The sequence below is a fragment of the Cervus canadensis genome, chromosome 6 (genome assembly GCF_019320065.1).
Source record: "Cervus canadensis isolate Bull #8, Minnesota chromosome 6, ASM1932006v1, whole genome shotgun sequence".
In the NCBI taxonomy this organism is placed as follows: domain Eukaryota; kingdom Metazoa; phylum Chordata; class Mammalia; order Artiodactyla; family Cervidae; genus Cervus; species Cervus canadensis.
In genome coordinates, this window is record NC_057391.1 from 46,213,674 (window position 1) to 46,232,061 (window position 18,388).

The window sequence follows — 18,388 nt, forward strand, 5'->3', positions numbered from 1 at the left end:
ATCAGAACTGATGTGAAGTGCCTGGTCTAATAAATCCATCCAGAAACAGTTCTGATTTACTGGTCTTCTTTTTGTTTTGGCATTTTTATTTCTTAGCTGCTTACAGTGAGGCCTAGAATTCCACAAGGCAGAGGATAACAGTTTATCCCTCACTGCAGACCTAGTCCAGTTCTGACTGAGCCCCATGAGTGAGAGTCAAGGCCAGGTGGCCCATGTCCTAGGGGATCCACCTCCGCTTTGGTGAATCTCAGCGGGATACTGAGGTGACCCTATAAAATGTTTCTTGGCCCAAGGTGAAGTTGGGAATTATTAGATTTTACATTCTTCTCTCACACTAAGTCTTCCAAACCTGGTGTACATTACTCTTACTTAAGCACATCTCAGTTTGGACTGAGCACCCTTCAATGTTTGATAGCCGGTGGCTATCAAATGGTTATCCGTGTCTGGTAGCCATGTGGTTGGTGGCTAGTATATTGGACAGTCTGTGCTGTGTGCTGTATTTAGTCACTCCATTGTGTCCAACTCTTTGCGACCCCATGGACGGCAGCACGCCAGGCTTCTCTGTCTATAGGGATTCTCCAGGCAAGAATACTGGAGTGGGTATTCATTTTCCTACTCCAGGGGGTCTTCCCAACCCAGGGATCAAACCCAGGTCTCCTGCATTGCAGGCAGATTCTTTACCAAACTGAGCTACCAGGGAAGCCCTTGGACAGGCTAGCTACTCTTAAAGAAAGTAGACTTTTGAGGGCGGTTTTAGGTTCACAGAAAAATTGAGTGCAAAGTAGAGAGTTTGTATGTATTTCCAGCACCCCCTCTACACACACAGCCTCATTAACTCTCAAGATTCCCCACCAGAGCAGTACATTTGTTTTCATTGCTGAACCTACATTGACACATCGTTATCACTCAAATCCCATAGTTTATATTAGGCTTCACTCTTGGCGTTGTAAATTCTATGGGTTTTCACAGACGTATAATAACATGTATCCACTGTTAGAGTATCACGGCCCTAAAAGTCTCTGCTCCGCCAGTTCTTCCCTCCCTCCTTACCCTCTAGTCCCTGGCAACCACTTAGCCTTTTACTGTCTCCATGGTTGTGCCTTTTCATGAATGGCATATAACTGGAATCATACAATATGTAGCCTTTTCACACTGACTTTTTCAGTTAGTAATATGCATTTGTTACTTCCGTGTCTGTTCACAACTTGATAGCTCATTTCTTTTTAGTGCTGAATAATACTACATTATCTGGAGGTACCACAGTTTATTTATGGAGGACAACTTTACAAATCAGGACTATATCCCAGCAGTGGGGTATATTGCAGGGATTGGGTGTATGTGTGATAGTGTCTGAGAGTTGTGGGAATGGAGGAGTTGGAATAGCTGTGACTTTCTCTTTTGCCATGCTTAAAAAGTTTCTATAAGCATCAGTTGAGAGAGAAGAGTTGGTGTAGGACAGAGTTCATTGTGAAAGTCTTGCAGAAATATTTCCATAACCACAAATAAAGGCAAATCCTCTTCTCTTACTTTCTTATAACTCACTCCCCACAGAGCCTGGAATCTGCCTAGTCCAGAGCCTTCTGATAAATGAAAAAATGTCTGTGTCAAAATACTCCCTCCAAGCCAGTTGTATGAAAACATGTAAACTAAGCAAACGATTGGAAGAAAACAGAAAGCTGAATTGCATGGGCACTATTTCTTGATCACAGAACATTAAGCAAAAAGAGCAGGGACTCCCCGGGTGGTCCAGTGGCTAAGACTCTGTACTCCCAATGCAGGGGGCCCAGGTTCTCTCCCTGTTCAGTGAACTAGATCTCACATGCTGCAGCTGAAGATTCTGCTTTCCTCAGGATCGGGGATCCCACATGCCATGACTGGGACCTGGTGCAAATGTATAAAAACATAAAAATAACAATAAAAGAGCAAAACAGAAGTTGCTGTAGTTCAGAGGTCATGCCCACTATTTGAGGACACAGCTCCGCTCTATTTTCTTTATTTTGGGGAGGCTGCTGCTGAATGACCTGTCTTGTCTCAGCTGAGGTAAATTTCCTGCCAGTCGAGCACTTTTTTTGGCAGGGGTTGGTGCATCAATTCCGAGAACTGTGATCGCAAAGCTGGAAAGCCAATTCATCAGGCTGTGGTATCACTGCCTGGTTAAGTGTATTAACTGGAAGATGACATCATTTCAGCCATTTTGAATCTTAAAATACAAGGATTACTCTTTCATAAGATGAGTTAACATCAGAAGATATGTCCATTGTCTTTCTCATCAACAGTTTAATATCTTCTAATACCTCTTACATTGGTGAGCTAAGAGAATCATTAGGGGTAGTAATAAAGGGCTCTATTTAGGAATGAGCCACCATGAAAAGGCCGCTGATTTCAGTTCACATCCATAGTTTTCAGACCCTTTGCAATATATTAAATTACTGGTGAAAAATACCGAAGTAATGGCTAGTTTGACAAGATTGCCGTTTTTTAGGAAAACCAAAAGATTCAGTCTTATCCTGTTTGGACAAGTTGCACTGCTGTTGGGAAGCATTTTGTTTTTTGTATTTACAAGTCAGTCATCCCAAGTTCTCTTTAAGCAGAGCAGGAACAAAACTAGCTAGTTCTGTAGTCCATCCCAAACAGTGCAAACCATCTCTCAGCTTTAATTTTCTCAGTCACAAGATGAGAATTGCATCTATTTGCAAATATTACTCTAATATCACCAGATGAAATGGTCCAAGAAGTAGAGATTAGTATAATGAATTACTGTGCTTCAGGGGAAAGGAAAGTCTCTTCATAATAAGGACTTTTTGTTGTACTTTTTTTCCAGCTTCTTTCAAAATGTCTACCGTTCATGAAATTCTGTGCAAGCTCAGTTTGGAGGGTGATGTAAGTATATCATTTTCATTTGGTGTAATTTTTAATGGTTGGGCATCTTTGGGTAACTGTGCCCCTTCTTTTCCTTGTGCATCTAAAGAAAATGAGGACAGAATTAAGATACTCGTTCCTCTCTTGGTTCCTGTCTTCCCCATTACTTTAGCTATTCCTAGTAGTTCAATTTGAAAGAAATGTTATGGCTTCAGAAACTGTTTTGGTGTCAGATCAAAATTGGGCATACACTAGTGACTTTGATGTGCCTGGAACTTTATCTTGCTATATACTTAACATGCCAGTGATAGTACTTGTTATGATGACACAGAACTTTTAGCATCATGCCCTCAGATTTTATTAATGGCTGCATCAAGCTGCAGCCATATTGAAAATGATCTTGCATGTTTTGGAAAAACTTTTCTCTAAAACCGCTAGAATTTTTTTAAACTAAATAATAAAAGTATTCTATATTCTAATTCATCATGATGCCTTTTTTGCTTTGGTTACCAGGGAGCTCAGCATTGTATTTGTCTTTCACAGGAACCTAGAAATTCTGATGCATTTGGTTTTTTGTTTGTTTGTTTTATGGTCAAAAATTTTGAAAGCTATATGCAAAATTGTAAGTCATTGCAAATGCTTTTAGAATAAAGTAGAATATAAGTTGTGAATGTGTAAATTACCTAGTAATACCATACATCATCCAGGTCATCTTGGCAGAACTGGCTTTTACAGAAACTCAGCAGTGACACTGGTCTGTAGGCATATCTTACAGATATTTCAAAATATGCTGTCACTAAAAAAAAAAAAAAATATGCTGTCACTGAAATTAAAATACAAAGCACTCAAGTGGGTCAACAGCAGCCTGGGTCATGAGGAACAGAATCCTCCGTCCCTGGTGCTTACCAATAAACTGTTCCAATGATGTCAGTGGTGTAAGCACAAGTTGTATGGCGTATAAGCCTACGTGGTTTTCATCTTTCCTCTTGGACCTTGTGCATGCTGTTGCTGGCAACCATACAAGTGGCACATTGAGGTCCAGACAAGTCTAAGAGCTAAATAAATTTTTTCTTAATGGAGTAGATCATTAATTCGTTTTTAGTATCAGGTTTCATAAGAGGGCTTTTCATGTGGCCTTTGAAGTTCCTGAGGTATGATGTGTTTCTTGGTGGGCAGAGATGGGACTGCAACAGAAAACGTCATGTATGCTTCAGTACCTTGAGGGAAGAGAAACATTACTTCATTACTTTTGCCTTCTTAATTGATATTCAGATAAATGGATTTTACAGATGATTGCTTCAATTGCCCGTTTAATTTTATTTCCAGAGGTAAAAGTATGCAAAACTTTTCCCTACTCACTGTTGTTTTTGAAATGAGATGACATAGCACCTGCTATATGAAGCCACATTTCATATGGCTCCATGACTAGACTGCCTGCCTTTGTAAATAATGGTTGGAATTGTTAATAAATAAGAAAATGTGTTCCCATGGATTTCTTTACTTATTTTGTAGCCACTCTAACATATATAGTAAGTATTTCAAAATAATACTTTGTCCTTACCTTTTCTTGGTTGTGTGCTCTATTTCCACTGAGTTAATCTTTCCAGTAAGTTTAGTGAAATTATAATGAAAACACGTTGATAATACACTATGTTTCAGTTATATATATTAACTGGATTTACTGCTTAGCCAAGATGATCACAAGTTAGTTTGAAATATTTTGTCCAGTCATGAACTTAGATTTGTGGGTTTGTCCTGGGAGACATTTGAAAGGATGGCATCTTAGTTGTTTACCTGTGCAGCCTCACTGCTATTAATAATACATGCTGGGATGCCTTGTAACATGATGTGTGTGTGTGGGAAGGTAAGTCAGGGTGACTCAGTCTCTCACTCTTTCCAGAAACTGAGCCATGACAAAGTCATGTATGATGGGAAGTGTATTCTGGGAGGGGATAGGATGGGGGAGCCTTGATGCTGAAGGTGGTGGATAGCTCCACCACCTTTTAGCCAGCCTAAAGAACATTGTCAGTGCTGTTTAGTCTGTCCTTTGCTTTCAGACTGGATAGCAAGGGGGAATAAAGCTGCAAGAGCATTTCAAAGGAGAAAAGTTAACACTTTGGAAAGGAGAACTGATGTAAAACCGTGCTGTTACCTCAGTCTAGGGTGGGTCCCTCAGATCAAGAACAGTGTCAAGAACAGCTTTCCAGGGCTTTGAAAAGCACTGGAAAGCAAGAGTGAGTGCATGGTCTAAAAGACAGAAAAACAAAATTCTAGGAAGAGTAGTTGGTGGAAGGGATTGTGTAAAAGACAGCAGAGAGGTTTTATGATGATGGCCATTCTGACTGGTGTGAAGTGATATCTCATTGCAGTTATGATTTGTATTTCTCTAATAATTAGCAATGTTGAACATCTTTTCATGTGCCTCTTGGCCATCTGTATGTCTTGTCTGGAGAAATATGTATACATTGGAAACTCGGCTCAATGTTATGTGACATTGAGTAGAGCTCAGTGAGCCTGGATAGGAGGGGAATTTGGAGGAGAGTGGATACATGTCATGTATGGCTGAGTCGCTTTGCTGTGCCGCCTGCAACTATCATAACATTGTTACTTGGCTATACACCCAGTATAAAGTAAAAAGTTAAAAAAAAGAAGAAAAGACAGCAGAAGGGAGGGTAGAGAGAGGAGAGAAAAGAGGAAGAACTTGGTCAATATGTAGAGGATGTGGGCCACATGGCCTGACCACCTTGGTGCCACGGCTGTGGCCAAAGTAGGGAGTAGGAGGAAGATGCTTCCCTCACTTGCCTGATAGTCAGAGACAAGCAGGCAGGCACTCTGCATTTGCTTTCTAAAGAACTGTGATACAGGCCCAGTGGAAATTCATGTGCCTGTAGCAAAAACTTGGCGAAACACACTTGTCATTCAGGCATTTCCACATTTCCAGCTTGTTTCAGATTGTTGCCAGCCTGGTTTTGTGCTCTTCAAAGCCTTCCCCAGAGAAACAGGTGGTTTCAAGTGCCCAGCTTTGCGTTGTCTACTTTGAGCTTGCACACAAAGTAAGATGAAAAGTAAAAATAGATTTATCAAATTCTTAACTAGTTGAGCCTTTGAAGAATTCTCATTGGAAACAAGGAAGTTTTATATCCTATGTGTGATGGCGTGTTAATACTTACAAGTTCCCTGGCCTAAGGATGATGTGAATTGCTAAAAAACAAAACAATAGGAGAAAAAGCTTTAGTAATTGACATTTCAACAAAAGGATTTTAAATGTGTATGACTTCAGTGTGTTTGCCTTTTAACCTCAGCACTCCACACCTCCAAGTGCATACGGGTCAGTCAAAGCATACACTAACTTTGATGCTGAGCGGGATGCTCTGAACATTGAAACAGCCATCAAGACCAAAGGTAAGCCATATGTTTATCCTCTTGTCAGACTCTCATAAAAATGTTATCAGTCTCTGTCTTTCATCCTCATACACTGGTCATTTGAAATTGTCATCGAGCTTAAATGAAGTGATCCAAACCTACCCCATCCCATCCTTCCCTTCTTCCTTCCACCTTCCTCCCTCCCTCCTCCTCTAGGAGAGAAGAAGAGGATTTAAAGCATGAGAAATTAACCGAATGGCATAGTGACATGGAAATAGGCTTATATCTCAGGGCCAGGAGGCCTGATCCCCTGAGTGTGTGCTTTGGGCTCAGAGGCTTCAGCCTCTGAGGAAGGAATTGGAAGAATTGGAATTGGAAGGAAGAAATTGGTCATGGTGATCCCTAAGGGCCTCTTTTTGGTCCTAAGTCCCCTTGAATTTCATCACTTTTGTTGGAAAATTGCTGGGTACATTTTGCTGCTTTGCTCTTAGATTGATCTAATGAGCAAAAAATCCAGGCTTTTTTTTTTTTTAACTCCATAAGTTTTGTCACTCCTTAGGCCTGGAGCTCAGTTTTAAAGAGCTGTCTGTATGACTGGATGACTGTATTTCCTAGAGTTCCAGGATGAGTAAGAGAGGACCAGGAGGCATAAAAGCTTCCGTTCTGAAATAAAGCAGATGAAGCATTTTGCGGGTAGAGTTGAGCAAGGACCTGTTCAGGTCATTTTGCTGTTTTCTGTATCTACAAAAGCCTGTGACCAGACTTTCAGGCTTCCGTTGATGAAGCATGTACCTCTGGGGTTGCTCCATCCCTGGATCCCTGGACACACTGCGATGATTGTAGTGATGCTTGTGATTCACCACACTCTTTCCCCGCTTTGGACAAAGCACTTCTTTACATGCAAAGCTTGTGAGACACAGATGTGATCCAGCAGCTATTCTGATTGCTGGTTCATCCCCTGCTCACGAGCTGCAGGACATTAGGATGATGGAATGTTTTTGCTTGTTGACACACCCCAACAGTTCACATACAGGTCACTGCAGACTAGGGACCTCAGTCAGGGTAACCTGGGGGGCCTAAAACTGGGATGACCATATGTCCCCGTTTTGCCTTCATATTTACTGATTGTGCCCCTTTGCACCCTCAGAACTGTTGTATTTTGCAGGATAAATTGCATAGTCACCTTTCCTAAAACCCTTGGAAAAACTGGATACTGTGTTTCCAGGGCTAAGAAGGAATGTAGAAAGATCCTTTAGGTCCTGCGGTTCTGATGCGACATACGCTTGCATCATCAGCCTCAAAGCAACCTTAGTTTCCATGAGGACACTGTGGGCACATCTGGCCTGGCCGACTAACTAACCTTCAAAAAGCCATCTCTTGGTGCTTTTAAATGACCATACTTGTCAAAGGCCAGGCTGGGAAGTCAGGAAGTCACTGATCAGGAAGTGAAACTAAAATCTGCAGGTATTATCTCCCTGCAGTCAGTTCTACTTGGTGGAACCTGGTGGATGAGAGCATATGTGTTTGTGGTTTCAAATCTAATTTACTAACTGCAGACTCTGGGAAAACATTTAGCTTCCTTAAGCCTGAACTTCCTTACTATAAAGGGGGAGCTAATAAAAGTTCCCACCTCACTTGTTGTGAAGTATGAAGCATGTAGCGTGGTGCCTGCCATATAGACAACTCAGAGTATGTTACCTTAACACACACACGCAGTCCGCTCTCCTATAAACTTACCCCGTCTCACTATTTGGATGTGCCTATATTCCTAGGGTTTCCCAACAAGCCATTGTAGAGATACAATCGAAGTTTTAACAGCTCACTCATCTGACAAAGATGGTGCCTTTTACAAGCTTGAGACAAAGGCTGCTTTTATCCCTGCATGAGAAAGCTTTTAGTGCACTGGAATGTAGATTGCACAAGTGAACTCTGGTAACAGCTGAAGCTCCCAGGGTAATAAAAATACCTTCAGGCCCTTTCTGAGTTAGTAGAAAAATACTCAAGTTTCTAAGCAGAAATGTCTGGAGAGCTATAAGATTTGGATTCCTACATTCCGGTTTGGTCAAATGCAGCTGACATCACCATTATCAGGGTTGCAGGAGCTCCTTATTGAGTGCTGCTCATTATGGGCTGGCATGGCACCTAGCACTTCAGGAACATTATTCCTGGGTGAACTTTGGATTAATCCTCTCATACTAGGTGCTGTCATCCCCAGTTTATGGAGGACACAATTGAGGATTAACATGCTCCAGGTCTCCTGACTGTGGTTCAGACTGGGATTTGAATGTGACTCGGTCCAGCCCCAAGGCTGTGTTCTCACGCACCCTAATGTTACGCCACCTGCTTGGCAGGACCAGACTTCTTACTTTGCCATAAGTTGTGTTCAGGCATGAGACCATTTTCCATCTGTGATTCTAGAGATGGCAGATATATGTCATATTTGCAGGTCCAGCTTTTGGTCCCCTGTCGTCTTCTTTCCCAAACTTAATGCCCAGTGAGTCCCACTTAGGACTGCTTTTTATTTACTTATTTTTGGTGCCTAGTGGTTTAATTTTCCTAAATCTGTTGACCCTTTAAAATAGTTTCTAAAAATAAAATAAAATAAAATAGTTTCTAGATTGTTGGTGTATTTAGAACCTTAAATTCTTCTAGGACACTCCTGAGAGGAAAGACTGTGATACCCATACAGAGCTCAGTGATGTAGCAAAGATGTTATTGGCAGTATTGGTCATGATGGTGACAAAACCCAGGTCTCTCTTCTAGCTGGGGAGTGACTTAGTAAATTATAATAACTCTCTGTAGAATATCTATAGAATGTCACCACAATATGAAAAGTAAAGTTTATTAACAGTTGTTTTACATTGCTATTGAGATAACATTCACATCTCATACAGTTCACCTATAGAAAATGTACAATTCAGTGTTTGTTTTTTTTCCTAGTATAGTCATAGACTTGTGCAACCATCCTTGCAATCAATTTTGCAACACTCCTTTTAACATGAATTTCACCTTAGATTTGTCAGTTTTATAAAAAATGGACATAAAATAGTAAATACAGGGAATTCCCTGGTGGTTCAATGGTTAGGATTCCATGCTTCTGCTTCAGGGGCTTGAGTTCAACCCCTGGTCAGGGAACTAAGATCTCACAAGACTCATAGTTAAGCTCCCTCTCCCCAAAATAGTATATACAGTGTGATCACACCACAACAATTTTTTTTGTCAGAAAGAAAAAATAAGGCATTATTCTGTGTGTATATACATATATATATATATATATATATATATATATATAATTCAATATATTCTGTATTTTCCAATTTCTCTATGATGACATATTACCTTTGTAACGGGAAGCAATAAACCAAATTAAAAACAAATGAGGTTATTACAATTGATTCCTGAACAACATGGGTTTGAACTACACTTACATGGATATTTTTCAATAGTAAGTACTACACAATCAGAGGTTGGTTAGATGCATGGGTGTGAAATCAGTTATGTGGAGGGTTGACTATAAGTTATATGTGGATTTTCCACTGTGGGGAGGGTCAGCATCCTAAATCCCTGAGTTGTTCAAGGGTCAGCTATAGTTGAGAAAGTCACATCCTTTTTTTTTTTTTTCTCCTTCTTCTTGATCTTTTTAGATATTAACACTACTTTTTTTAAAAAATGAGCTAATTAAGATCTTACCTTCCCTTTTAGAATGCCTTTCACTTTAAATGTAATTAAGAAGCTTGTGCCACGCCTTAGCCAGCTTCCACCTCAAACCCTTTTCCAGAACACAGTGCAAATTAATTGGTGCTTCCTTGATAGCAAAGGAAACAAAGGGTAAACCTCAAATGCTGATAGAAACAAAAGCCAAAGGACCATGAAAAGGTGACTCTCTGTGGCCTCCCTCTCAGATGGTGTAGCCCGGGTGTGTGTGCATACTTGTGTGTGTGTGTGTGTGTGCCAAATGTAGAGCTTGCTGGGCATTACGTGTACTGCTAACATACATCGACCGTCCTGTCATCTGAGCGGTCTAAGGAAGAAGGGCTGCAAGCCGGTCACCTGTGGCTGAGGGTTACTCACTGCTGTTAAACACGAGAACTGTGAACTGGGGCAAGCCTGCAGTGGGGAGGGTGAGGAGGGCCAGGCCTGGCTGAGATCTGTAGGGTGGGGCTGCATAGACTGGTCAGAAGGCCTCGAAGTAGCTCTCATCCCTTCCTTCCCCTCTGCCCTTACAATCTCTCATCTGGGCTGCGAGGGCGTCTGTCTTTATTTCTAAAGAGCCTCCTTGCCTCATTCATGACCGATTCTCTGTCTAGCCTCATCTCCAGGCTACTTCATGCCCCACACAGAGCCTTTGCTCTCTCAGGAGCATGCAGCCCTCCTCTAGTGGGAGTGTTACCCCACTTCTATCATCTGGGCAGTTCCCATTTATCTCTCTTTCTCTCGGCAAACTTTTTTTGGCCATGCCACGTGGCATGTGGGATCTTAGTTTCCCAGCCAGGAATTGAACCTTCCTACCCACCACCCCCTGATTTGAAGTGAGGAGTCTTAACTACTAGACCGACAGTGAAGTCCCCCTACTCATCTCTTGACTTGAGCCAATGCACAGCCTCTTCTCCAAGCTTTCTCTTAGCAGGAAGGCAGAATCAATTATTCCTTGACTGTGTCTCGTAATACTTTTCATCTCATTTATAGCTCTTGTCACATTGTATTAAAGTTATTTATCTACGGATTTGTCTCCTCCTACCAGCATGTGAGCTCATTGAGGGTGAGGGCTTCACTTCATTAACCTTTTCTGACACCCAGGCCACTGGGATCATGTGAGAACGTACGTATTTAACCTGAATAGTAGTGAAAATGTACACAGATACCAGAGCTTAAAGGTGAGTGTGGACACGTGGCTGGCAAGATAAGGCAGCAAAAGACAGATCCGGAATCTGGACCATATCCACAAAGGATTAACAGTCCCCTAGAGAGGTTTGATCCTTTTTTCCAAAGTGAATTTAGCTCATGCCTTGGAAGTCTGCTTTGTTTCTGGTTTTAAGGGGTCTCAGTATTCTGTGTATCTCACCTCAACCAATTGCATGATTGTTTTGTGTATGTTCTGGCTTGAGGTAGACTCTGCAATTACTTACCTCAATTAATGTCTAGTTAGAAACTGAATAAAGTCGTGCAAAAGTAGTAATATTGCTTAATTAACAAGAGGTTGCTGAGACTTAAATCTTGTAGGAGTCTCTTGGTCTAGATTGGCCTTGGGTTAAATATATACTGTGGAGTGTACAACACAGCTGTGAGTGGTTTACCATATGGGTCCAAATAACTAGAAAGGAAAGTCAGCTAAATTAGAAAAGGATGAATCTAGACTCCATAAAATAGATTGTAATTAGAAGCAGCACAACCCGAGAGTTAGAGTAAGTGCCAATAAATTGGTACAGCTTTGGTCTCTCTTTCTCTGGAAGGGGAGGGTAATGAGTTGCCCTATTATCATTGCCAGTTTTGATTTTAGCTGTATTTGTGTTCTCCGGAAGGGTTGCAATAGCGGGTGTTTTTCCCCCACTTCTTATTAGCACAAGTATAGAAGCATAAGTGCTGCAAGTTTTTGCACTTTTTTTTTTCCTTATACTTTTAAAATGGAACTGCTTAAGTTTTCCAGCATGGGTAGAAGACTAACATCCCATGGCAGTGGGAAGCAAGCCAGGATGTGTGTTTTGCATTTCACCTGCATACCTGTTTAGGTATATTCATTCAGTTGAGATAGCAATTAGGAATATATTTTCTTGAATATGCTGGGAGGGGCAGATTGGCTGGGAAAAGTAGCCTCTTTTGGCTTTGGAGGTGGGGGCCCAAACCAAGAACCCCCAAGTTTGAGTGCGAGCCAGCTTGTGGGAAAGGCCTTTGTGACTCACGTAGCCCGGGGCCTTCTCACCATCCTGGAAGTTGAACAGAAGGGAACACAACCTTCCCGTTGAAGACTTTCTCTTTGTGTTCAAGTTTACTCTAGACTGAGTTCTCATCTTACAGCAGCGCTGGGAACAGAGTGACCAGTGCTGAGTCATAGCCACCTTTATTCCGGGCACAGATTTTCTGATTTTCCTCAAGAAGATCATTGTCTACTCAGGTATGTAGAGGCCACACTCAAGCTAAGGAGCCTGTGAAACCTGGGTAAAGGAGTCCCTGGTGCCTTTCTCATTGTAGGCCTTGGCTGTTGTCGCCTGCCTCTCAGTTCGTTCTTTTGTAAAAAACCGTTACCTCTTGTCCATTGAGGAAATCAAATACCAGTGACACCCAGGGACCATGGAAGTCACTGCATTCTTATCTGGTGTCTGCAGTACTGGGGCAATAAATAGTAACTTCTCTGTCAGCTGAGTTCAGGGTGAGTGTGGCAGTTTCTCTTGCATCTGTTCAGATGTTTTACTTTCTGACTCAGGAGGCTGATAGAGCGACAGGGCACAAATTGCTGCTTGCATTTTATGCATGATCCTTCATTTGCAGTTTTATTTGATTTGGATCTTGAACAGTGGCCCTTGTGCTTTTCTGCTGGTCCTGTAGTATCGCAGAAATATAATTATGCACAGAAGGCCGGCAGGGTTCTAGATTATTAAAGAATCCAGTGGGATTACCAAAGAGAGGATGCTTAAATCCTTTCTAAGGGACTCAGCTGAGGTGAGACCAGAGCAGAGTGGAAATAGAAGAAATTTAATTTCTCAGCCAAACCTCCTCCTTAGAGGTAGTTAGCTAAACTGTGCTTTCTCTGAATCAGGCCAGGTAGCACCGTGTCAGATGGTAGGAAGGTTACTTTGGGCAATGGTGTGTGTGTGTGTGCACGCACGCATGCATGCACGTGCTTCCCTGTCCCTAAAATCACTCTTGTTGGCACTTTAGGTTCCCTCCGAGTTATGAATGGCTATTTTCAGAAGAGGGTCTTCTAGCTCTTGCTCTTAAAAAAACCTCAGTGGGGTTATCTCATCAGTGGTTGGGCATTGTTACTGTGTGGCAAATGTCATCTAAAGATTATCTGATGGTTGTACCTTTGTATGTTCTGAACAGTAAGTCCAGTTCTGTAGACAAATAGACGCATTACTGTCTCAGATGCTTTTTAGGAACAAGATGGAGGAGTGTCGTGTAAAAAAGCACCAAAGTATAATTTCAGAAAGGTACAAATGTGACTCATTAGAGTATACAGGATACTCACGTGATACAGAATAAACACATGTCAAACATTAATTCGTTGAGATAGGGCTGGTTCAAAGGAAATTTGAGAGGCTGGTTGTTTATAAGTACTGAGAAAAGAAGGTTAGAAGAAGTTTACTGGGCTGGATACAAGACCATTCATGAATTTGAGGGCACTGAAGCCATAATCTTGGAAACTGTCCTTTCTACTGGACCAAAATCTACAAGTGAACACCTAACGCACAGAGCCTGTGCTATAATCAGTGATGAGTAGCCAGGCGAGTGAGAGCAAGCCCTGGAGAAACAGTCTTGGAGGGCAGGTAGCCACACTCAGGGGACATGTTCCCTTCCTCTTGCCTCGTGTTTTGGTTCTGGATAGTTTTCTCTAACAGGAAGCAGAACAGCCCAATGCAGCTCTTTAATCCTGACTTGAACCCCAGCCCTGCAGATGACTTCCTTGTGTGACCTGGGGTGAGCCCTTGCGTTGTGAGCATTGGTTTCCTCATCGGGTGCAGTAGAGGTGACCATAACACCCCTCACACACCGACGTGGTGACAATTGCAATAGAGAGTGGTTTGTACAGATTACCTCGTAAAATGTCTGGCACATTGTAGGTATTCAGTGAATAGTTGATACTGTTTTAATAAAACCCATGGGTCCGTGGCCTTCCTCTCCCAGTGGCCTTCCTTTGACCTTGTTCCAAGGTTTGATACTGATATGCCCAGTAACCTAAGCCAAGTCCTGGTTTTTCCTCTGATCTAGATAAGGAGCAAATCTGGGCAGTTTTCCTTTATTTTCTAACCAGTCAGCCCTGCCCTGAGGGCCTCCTGAGTCCTTTATCAAGCAGAATGAAATCTATTCTCTCTGTGCAACCATTGTGTCTTGGCAGATGTGAGTCAGCATCCTGTTCAGAATGGCCTCTTGGTTCCTTGCCATGGTCAGTAAGGATACACATTTTCTATGGAATGCCACGTGTGGAGCAGGCCTGGGGTTTTACCCGCAGAGAGGAGGAGACTCCAGGAGGCCCACGTTGTGGGTTTGGATTCAGCCATTATTTTAGACTGCAAGTGTTCTTTGTTTTAAAACCATGACTGGTGGTTTAGGAGACCCACGAACCCCGAGTTTTCTGTGTGAACCCTGCTGTCACTGGGCCCTTCCCGCGGTGTCACTTGCCAGAACTGTGGCTTCAGGTGACTGACACTTAGATCAGGGACTGCTTTTCCAGATGCCCTAGCTCAGAGTGGACTATTTTTATAGTTAGCTGAGAAGATTGGCCGGCCATTTTCATTCAAGGAATAAATGCTTAAAAACTTCTGTGTTGTTTTCTCTCAGGGGCCAAATAAATGTGTGTCTTAGATCCTCACCAGTCTTAAAAATTTTAACTTCTATTAGTGCTGAAAAGACATTTGATGTCTGTTGACAGAGGACTGGATAAAGTAGATGTGGTACACATATAGGATAGGATATTACTCAGCCATAAAAAAGAATGAAATAATGCCATTTGTGGCATCAATGATGGACCTAGAGATTATCATACTAAGTAAAGTAAGTCAGAGAAGGACAAATATCATATGATATCACTTATATGTGGAATCTAAAAGTATGATACAAATGAATTTATTTGTAAAACAGACTAACAGGTTTCAAAAATAAACTTATATTTAGCAAAGGGGAAAGGTTGGGGGGAGGGATAAATTAGGAGGCTAGGATTAACATATACCCACTACTATACATAAAATAGATAACCAAGAAGGACCTACTGTGTAGCACAGGGAACTCAATTCTGTAATAACCTATATGGGGAAAGAATCTGAAAAAGAGTAGATAGATGTACATGTATAATGGAATCTCTTTGCTATACATTGAAACTAGCACAACATTGTAAATCGCCTATATTCCAATATAAAATAAAAATTAAATTGAAAAAACATTTTAAAGAAGTCTGAATCACAGAATTTACTGTGTTTGCACCCACGTTCTGTGGGATCGCCCATCCGTGTGACTGTTTCCCAGGGTGAGGCTTTGCTCACATTACTTTGTGACCGTCCATATCCAACACAAGAGGAATGGGAAGAGGAAAGACGCGTTATTCAAGTTTCTTGTTTTCTTTATGCTTTTGCTTCACTCACACAGTTTATTTTCGAGCTGGGCTCCTTCTCTTGGCAAACACTTCCCTTCACACGGGCACAAAAGAACAGATCCAGAGTGGCAGAGGCACCCGCGCCGGGATTAACTTTGTTCAGTGTAGAGGTTTCCTGGAGTGCTGGTACTCGCTGTGTATTTTTTGACGGTGATTGTGCTGTCATAGGTAGCTGAGTGTTCGGCCATCATCCTTCAGCTGCATCCTGGGCAGAAGTGATGAGTCACCGGATGACCCTTGCAGCTTCAACCTGGACTGAACCATTTTCCACAGGAATTACCATCTTACCAGTTACGATAGCAGGTCGAGAGGAAGCAGCGGTGTTCTGAAGATAAGATGGTCAAATCCCACTGGCAGATGTGTGCATTCCGCTGTTCCAACGTACGATATGCCTTAAGTGACTTTGACTCAACCATTGATCCTAGACCCTGTGATTTTTTTTCCTCTTTCTAGTTCAATTTGAAACTTGAAGACAAAGGTAGAGGAGAAACAGCTGATGTAGGTCAGGGTCTCAGAAGGAGGAGGGGCTTCCACTGGTAGACAATTTTCAGTTGTCTCTACAGTTGCTGGTATTAGCATTTGTGTACTGTATCAGATCCTTCACTGGTCAGGGGTCCCAGCATGCTCGATACTGCATCACAGCAGGCTGTTTGCGTGATAAATAATTTAGGTAAAATACACTGAGACGCCTTCAGGCTATAGCCATTGCTGTCTCCCAGGTGAGATTCAGGTTAATCACCCAGGCTCTTTATGGGGAGTTCCAATAATTGGATTGGATTCTGACTGTTGGCTAAACGCTAAGCTGCTGTGAACAGAAAGTTTCATTGTTTGATTGCTAAGAGAGGTTTCATCGATCAAGAGCATGGGGCTGCACTGAAGTTTGTGGAATGAACTTTCTTCATGTGTTATTTCTTACCTGGGTTTTTGAACAAAGGAAAGCATTTTTTTCCCTAAGATTGTAGCTGACCCTGCACCTCACAGAAGCAATTGGTCAGTTCAGTCAATTCAATTCAGTTCAGTCGCTCAGTCGTGTCAGACTGTTTGCAACCCCATGGACTGCAGCACATCAGGCCTTCCTGTCCATCACCAACTCCCAGAGTTCACTCAAACTCATGTCCATCGAGTAGGTGATGCCATCCAACCATCTCATCCTCTGTCGTCCCCTTCTCCTCCTGCCTTCAATCTTTCCCAGCATCAGGGTCTTCAATGAGTCAGTTCTTCGCATCAGGTGGCCAAAGTATTAGAGTTTCAACTTCAACATCAGTCCTTCCCGTGAATATTCAGGACTGATTTCCTTCAGGATGGACTGGTTGGGTCTCCTTGCTGTTCAAGGGACTCTCAAGAGTCTTCTCCAACACACAGTTCAAAAGCATCGATTTTTCAGCGCTCACCTTTCTTTATAGTCCAACTCTCACATCCATACCTGACTACTGGAAAAACCATAGCCTTGACTAGAGTGACCTTTGTTGGCGAAGTAATGTCTCTGCTTTCTAATATGTTGTCTAGGTTGGTCATAACTTTTCTTCCAAGGAGTAAGCTTCTTTTAATTTCATGGCTGCAGTCACCATCTGCAGTGATTTTGGAGCCCCCAAAATTAAAGTCTTTCACTGTTTCCACTGTTTTCCCATCTATTTGCTATGAAGTGATGGGACCAGATGCCATGATCTTAGTTTTCTGAATGCTGAGCTTTAAGCCAACTTTTTCACTCTCCTCTTTCACTTTCATCAAGAGGCTCTTTAGTTCTTCTTCATTTTCTGCCATAAAGGTGGTGTTATCTGCATATCTGAGGTTATTGATGTGCAAAAACAACACTCAGTTGTGGGTGTAACTGGTGATGGAAGCAACATCCGATGCTCCGATGCTGTAAAGAGCAGAATTGCATTGGAACCTGGAATGTTAGGTCCATGAGTCAAGGTAAATTGGAAGTGGTCAAACAGGAGATGGCAAGAGTGAACATTGACATTTTAGGAATCAGTGAACTAAAATAGACTAGAATGGACAAATTTAACTCAGATGACCATTATATCTACTACTGTGGGCAAGAATCCCTTTGAAAAAATGGAGTAGCCCTCATAGTCAACAAAAGAGTCCAAAATACAGTACTTGGATGCAATCTCAAAAACGACAGAATGATTTCTGTTCATCTCCAAGGCAAACCATTCAATATCACGGTAATCCAAGTCTATGCCCCAACCACTAATTCTCATGCAGGTATAGAGACCGGGACCCCAGGAAGGCAGATGTTTCCCTGGGTAACAGTAGCTGAAGCCTCAGCTTCCCCACCTGTAAACTAGGAAGAGAAATAACCACCCTGCCACGTTGTTGTTGTGAAGGTTACGTAAGATGGTTTGCGTTAGGATGTTTTAGAAAGCAAAGAGAATGATACAGATACAGTTCCTGACTATCATGGGTATCGTGTTTTATTCTAACTAAAGTATTTAGAACCACACTAGGAGTCTCGTGAGGTGAAATCACTAGTTGACTCTAAATCAGTGGTTTTATGCCATTCACTGTATGTATTTTTAAAAAATACCCTTTTTATGCTCATCATGGTGAATTTGGAAACTCTAGACAATTGAAAGGATGAAAACTTGAAATTATCTATAATCCTATCACTATTAGAATTGAACACAACACTGTAAATCAGCTATACTCTAATAGAAATTTTAAAAAATTTATTTTTGGTTTAAAGAGGTTTTTATGTTTTCTTACACACGAGCATTCATTTTACAAAAATCAGGTTAGATTAGGCATACTGTTTTGCAACCCATTTTTTTCCTTAACAGTATATTGTGAACATTTTTTCATGTCAGTTAATACTGAATATCATCATTTAAAATGTCTATATAGTACCCCATTATATGA

General features: G+C 41.7%; 1 protein-coding gene across 2 annotated transcripts in view; it reads left to right on the plus strand.

Moving 5' to 3' along the window:
* ANXA2 (annexin A2) overlaps window positions 1-18,388 on the plus strand; it is a 42,919-nt gene that overhangs the window by 8,313 nt on the left and 16,218 nt on the right. Inside the window, exons 2-3 of one of the 2 annotated variants that reach the window (XM_043471796.1) lie at window positions 2,822-2,880; window positions 6,162-6,261. In XM_043471796.1, coding sequence (XP_043327731.1) covers window positions 2,833-2,880; window positions 6,162-6,261 — 148 coding nt within the window. In that variant the 5' untranslated portion in view covers window positions 2,822-2,832. Of the gene's footprint in view, window positions 1-2,820; window positions 2,881-6,161; window positions 6,262-18,388 lie in introns of those variants that run through there. The other variant, XM_043471797.1, reaches the window with a different exon arrangement.